This window comes from Wickerhamomyces ciferrii, contig 00153 (genome assembly GCF_000313485.1).
Source record: "Wickerhamomyces ciferrii WGS project CAIF00000000 data, strain NRRL Y-1031 F-60-10, contig 00153, whole genome shotgun sequence".
Taxonomy (NCBI): domain Eukaryota; kingdom Fungi; phylum Ascomycota; class Saccharomycetes; order Phaffomycetales; family Wickerhamomycetaceae; genus Hansenula; species Hansenula ciferrii.
In genome coordinates, this window is record NW_011887587.1 from 134,293 (window position 1) to 140,292 (window position 6,000).

The 6,000-nt window shown below is 32.5% G+C and overlaps 1 protein-coding gene across 1 annotated transcript; it reads right to left on the reverse strand.

The window, feature by feature from the left end:
• Window positions 1-1,897: 1,897 nt before the first annotated feature.
• On the reverse strand, window positions 1,898-4,468 carry MGA1 (Mga1p; the record flags this gene model as incomplete). The annotated part of the gene is made up of 1 exon (XM_011275109.1): window positions 1,898-4,468. The coding sequence occupies one exon, from the start codon at window positions 4,466-4,468 to the stop codon at window positions 1,898-1,900; it is 2,571 nt and encodes an 856-aa protein (XP_011273411.1).
• Between the last annotated feature and the right edge of the window lie 1,532 nt (window positions 4,469-6,000).

Genomic DNA, 6,000 nt, shown 5'->3' on the forward strand with positions numbered 1-6,000 from the left:
CATTTAACATGTAATTAATTACGCTTTGAGCTCTATAGAATGCTAAACATATCCTGTCAAAGAATGTTGAAAACAATTAAAAGAATAGCTAGTATTGCTGATCACCCAATATGTATCAAAGCGCTTTCTGCTTTAGGTTAACCGTTGGCCGTTAATTGCTTGAGTTTATACTATATAGGTATAGTTTATACGGCTAATTAGAATGAGTAACCAAGTAGTTCAGCTTTGTTGTTAGCACTTTATACAGGAAAGACAACCTTAAATCTTCTAAACCCCCTTAAGTTACGGAATACTTCAGATCAAAACTTGATTGGTGAAGCCGTTATGTATATGTATATAAGACCACTTTGATGTATAAACGGTTATATTAATTGACTCGCTAACAGAGGTACATACGGGTATTAAGATAGTTTAAATCTAGTTAATGGACATATGAGCCATGGCTGAATGAACTTTAATGCCCTCCAGATATACTCATCTTAATGTGCATCGGTTTATAATATAAATTTTAGTAGTAAACTTCACTAGATCTAGGTACGGTAATTCAAAACTTCACTGGTATAACTTCACCTATGAAAACATATATAAATCCAGTTGCATAAAATGTTGAATCAAGTGAAGATACTAAATATAAATGAGCCGAACTCAATTAAAGTTTAGGCCGAATATGTAATACTTGGTAACTTTAATATTTACGATCCAGTTGGAGTACTATTAAAGCTACTATATTAACTGTTCGTGATACATAAATATGTTTCATCGAAGAAATAGATCAACAGCATTGTCAAGCATATAAATAACGGACAATAGTGGTGGTCCGTTGAATCATGAAAAGCCGTTATATGATATATCGACAGAGACCAAGGTACATGAAAATCATTACTACAATATGAATCTAGACCATTTATTACTTGATCTTATAAAGTATCATGATCTATGTTTTAATTGGTATACCAAGGTACTAAAATTTTATACGAACGGTTTTATGTTTTCGACATAATTTGTCCTTCACCGTTTTATATACCTTGTCTGAAACAAATAAGGACGTTAACGAATTCTTGCGATCTGTCATAACCACTGTACAAAATACCATAATTATAACATATTGCAGTTCTGATTACCAATTGCAATTTCCCAATATATAATATTGCTACATTTTCTAACTCTAGTGTTATGCAGTATACAAAGTACAAAGTTAAAAACATCATTGGAATGTTGAAGGCTAGAAGTTAGTTAAGGAAAAAGCTTAATCTAATTGCACATATACATGATACGATTAACTTGATCGCTAATTAAACATCTGCTTATAAACAAGTCTGGTATTCATTATAATGAATACACTAGCTATATTTAGCATTAATATCAACTAAGCTCTCAGATCGTATGATACAAATTTCCTGTAATTTGTTAGTCAATTGATCATTTAGAACTTATTTGACATGTCATAATCGATCACTGAAAAGCTTATACTACTTGTAAGCTCAATGACTACAATTTTATAGAGCATACATTATATATAGAAATATTAATTAATTTATTATGACGATAGACGTAAATGAAAACACATGACCCAGAAAAACAAATAGTATGAACAGAAATGTATAGTTAACAAAAAAAGCAGCTGGAACTGGTTGTGTTTATAATGAAAGTGATTGATCATTAATGAAAATATTAGTATGACTTTGGTGGTAAAAAAAATAATGAAAACAAACTAATGATGAACTTAATAGAAATAAAAACACAAACTCAATACATTCTTAAAATTATTATAATAGTCATGAAAACACAAATATATGGCAAATGATACTAATATATGTATATATATATATGATATGATATGATTATTTACATTTAAATCACTCTTTATGAAACTTTTAAAACTCCTGATATGAATAAATCAACTTGTATAATCAGTAACTGACCTGGCTCTCTTGATGTCTTTACCATCTTCAATCTCATCATCATTACTTCTTTTTGAAGATTCTTTATCTTCATCACTTGAGGCATCAGTTAATAAAGAAGAAACTGATAATTTAGATTTTTGATTTTGATTTTCCTCAGCAATTTCTTTGAATCTTGAAGTTGTACCAGAGCTTCTTGTTGAAATTGATTGTTTATTGATATGATTTAATAAATGATTATTATATGGAACATGTTGTGGTGGATTTGTTGAAGATGGGTTTGATATTGAACCTTGATGATGATTATGATGTTGATGAGCATGTTTTGGGTGAGGTTGTGATGGTGGTGATGACACAGTATCAGTAAACACCGGTGGAATACTTCCATATGATGTTCTGGATGATGATAATGATGATATGGATGAGCTTGCAGAATAAATAGTATTATAAGTTGAATTTGATGAAACACTTGTATTTTGAGTACCACTTGGATTCATGATTGTATGTTTATGAGCATCCACGATAGAGGGACGTAATTGAGATGTCAAATGTGCAATATTTGGAATTGACCCACGATCAGCAGAGGGTATAGATCTTGGAGGTAATTGTCTTAATTGAGCTTGAGGTGAAGCAGCAATAGTTGAAGTTGGAGCTGAAATGTTTGAAGGTAATGATTCATTTCTTCTTGTATTTGCTTTATTTGCTTGGAAATGAATATGGGGTACACTGTTTGAACCTTTTGCAGAGGGTGACAATTGATAAACATGATTTGGAGCTGGTGGTACTGCAAGACCTGAAGTTGATGGAACTCTCGAGCTTGATGGTGAAGTCAAGGAACTTGATGAAGTGGAAGCAGTAGGTGATGCATTAAGCGGATCAACAAATATTGATGGTTGTCTTTGACCTGAATTTTCCCAGAAATGAATAGATTGATTTCTTGCTGATTGTGCTTGATGTTGAGAATTTTGTAAATGTTGTGGAATTGCAGATGGATGAGGTGGTGGTAATGGACTACCAGGTTGTGTATTACCAACAGGATGATGTGGATCCATTTCAGCAGATAATGGTGAAGGTCTATAAAAATCAGCTCTCAAATTGAAACTTTGTCTAAGGTTTGTCAATCCATCATTATATCTATGACCATTTTGTTGGAATGCAGGAGCTAGTTGTGGTATACTTTCAGAAAATCTTAAAACATCCGATGAAGTAGATTTTAATTCTTTATTCAAGTACTCGGATTTGAAAGAAATTTGTCTTTGTTGATCCATCAAATCAGTTGTGACTCTTTGTACATGAGAATGATCAGCAATATCTCCAAATCCTGGTTGTAATTGTTGACCCAAAGCTGGTGATGAGTCTAAAGCTCTATCTGATATACTTGATTGACGAGATGATTGAACTTGGTGATGCTGAGCTAAAGGCTGTTGTAAAGGCTGTTGTTGTGAATACTGTGGATGTGGATGTGACTGTGGATGTGGGTGTGGATGTGGGTGTGGATGTGGGTGTGATGGTTGTACTTGTGAATGTGCTTGTTGTTGTTGATGATGTTGTTGCTGTTGTTGCTGTTGTTGTTGCTGCTGCTGTTGCTCTTGTTGTTGTGGATTCATTTGAACTTGTGTATGTTGATATGGAGATGAAGGTTGACGTTGTTGTATAAGTTGTTGACCATAAAATTGAGAGCTTCTAGGTATTGGTTGATAACCGATTTGATAACCTGATGTTGGTGATTGTGATCTTTGTTGATGATATTCAGGACCTGCTGAACCTTGTACAACATAATATTGATCAGGGTGAGGTTGTTGAGGTGGATGAGGTTGATTGTAAACAAATTCTGAAGGAACAGCATAATAATATTGTGGATAAAAAACATTTGTATCAGTTAATCTATTATTTTTTAAATCATCTTCAGGTATTAATTTATTTGACGATCTTCTCTTGATATAAGCTAAACTTGCTTCATCACCTTTTTTGAAGTTGCCAGTTGAATGTCTAAATTCCCAAATAAGATCATCACTGTTCTGACTATTATTACTATTATTACTATTATTGCTGTTTGAATTATTGCTTGAATTATTGTTGACATCATTGGAATTATTAGTATTACTATTATTATTATGTTGTTGTTCTTTACGGTCATTATCATTATCATCATTACTAGCATCAAACACTTTATGAAACCCATACATATGCAGTTGTCTAACAAAACTTGAAACATTACCATGTTTGAAATAATTAGTCAGGGCATTAGCAAATTCAGTGCCTGGATGTAGAGCAAATACACCATCATCATCTTTTCTCGACCACCATATCAAATGTGATAGATTTGGATCTGACAGCATGGCATATAACTTGTGTACAAAAGCTGTTCTCTTTGGTGGCTGCTGCTGTTGTTGGTTTTGTTGATTTTGTTGATTTTGTTGATTCTGTTGAATTCTTGATGTAGATGAGGTACCATTTACGTTTCCACTTGGTTGTTGTTGTTGTTGTTGTTGTTCATCAGAGGAAGGCCTTATATATCCTTCATTACCAGCCTGGTCATTTATACTCCTCGTGTTTCTCTGTGACATTGTTGTTGATGGAAAAGTTGTTGAAGTTTTAACTTTGAAAATGTGTTTTTAAATGGCGGCTGCTTGCCGCCAACGTTATAATGTAGATTGATAAACTTCTGGGTGATTGAAATGAACCACGATACTTCTTGAAGCAAATAGCTCTTGTATAATCTTTGATTCAACCAACTGATAATCTTTAACCAATCGATAAACTTCCTTCTTCGAAATAACTCAATATTTCCCCAAAAGAATGAATAAAAAACTGTTGTTTTTTCGAATATTGAAAGCTAAATATTAATAAACGATTGATTGAAGAGTTTGAGGATTAATTTATTTGATTGTTGCTTTAAATTCTTTCTATATCTTTGAGTTAAAGTAAATAATCAATTTTCTTGCTTTCTTTCCACAATATCACAACTTGCTAAACCCAACAATATATCATATAACAACTTTCTTTTATAGGAAAATAAAACTAGTATGACTACTTTGAACTTGAGCTTGAACTAAATCCTTAATGAACGCAATAAATCTAGACTTCAAGCAGTTTTGTTGAATTTACTTGAAGTTTTCAAAGCCTTCAAGATTTTTTGAATAAAACGAAAATGCGGCAAGCCTCTTTGAACTTGTAATGTAAAAATATGAAGAGGTACTTTGAACGGCACAATTTCCTTTCTAGTATTGGATGGAATTATCGAAAGATGATTGTGTGTATGAATAAATGAACTTGTTGTATGTTTTGAAATAAAAGGGAAATCTATCTATCCATAAAATGATGTTTTTGAATTATGAGATAGTTGGAGTTGAACTAATTTTTTGCAGTGCAGGCCACCGGTAGTATTAAATAAAGTCTCCAGCTTAATTTCTTTTTATGGGCCCTCAAAAGGATGTCACTAATTTGCAGTAAATTGTTAACTGTGTAGAATTGAATTGATGGGAGTTTAGAAAACCTCTTTTGTCAATGATATTGAATTATGTTTGAATGAGTCTTCAAGAACTCGAAACTTTTTTGCAAAAAAATTATGAACCACTGACCGAAAAGTGTAAATTTGGAAAGGAAATGTTGTATATTTAACTTGATAAATGTTTTAGATTATTACAACATCTTTTTACTGTTTTTCTCTACCCATTCTAAGTTTTTCTCTTTGGTGCAAAATCGTGCAAATTCGGTCTGTGCAATTTGCCTATTCTAATTGGTATAGACAGGCTTGGTGAGCAGCTGCATCTAGTACATATCCTTGCAGTTTGCTTACACAGGAAAACGCAAAAGATTTGCAACTTGTGCAAAACGTGAAAATTCTTGTTAAAGTTTACTCCATGTGCAGTGTGTAACAATGTATAAGTGTAAGGGGATGCGTTGCAGAGCGTTTTGATTGCCAATCTTCATAAAAGTATGAACTAGTTGAAGTATGGTACGCAATAATTTGTAAGTTGTGACGTTTTGCAAGACTTGATGGTCTAGAGAATAAGAGTCAAGAGTCAAGTCTAATTATATAACTAGTTATAGGCTATTCAGGATTATAATCAGGAATCAATAATTATCAGAGATCAAA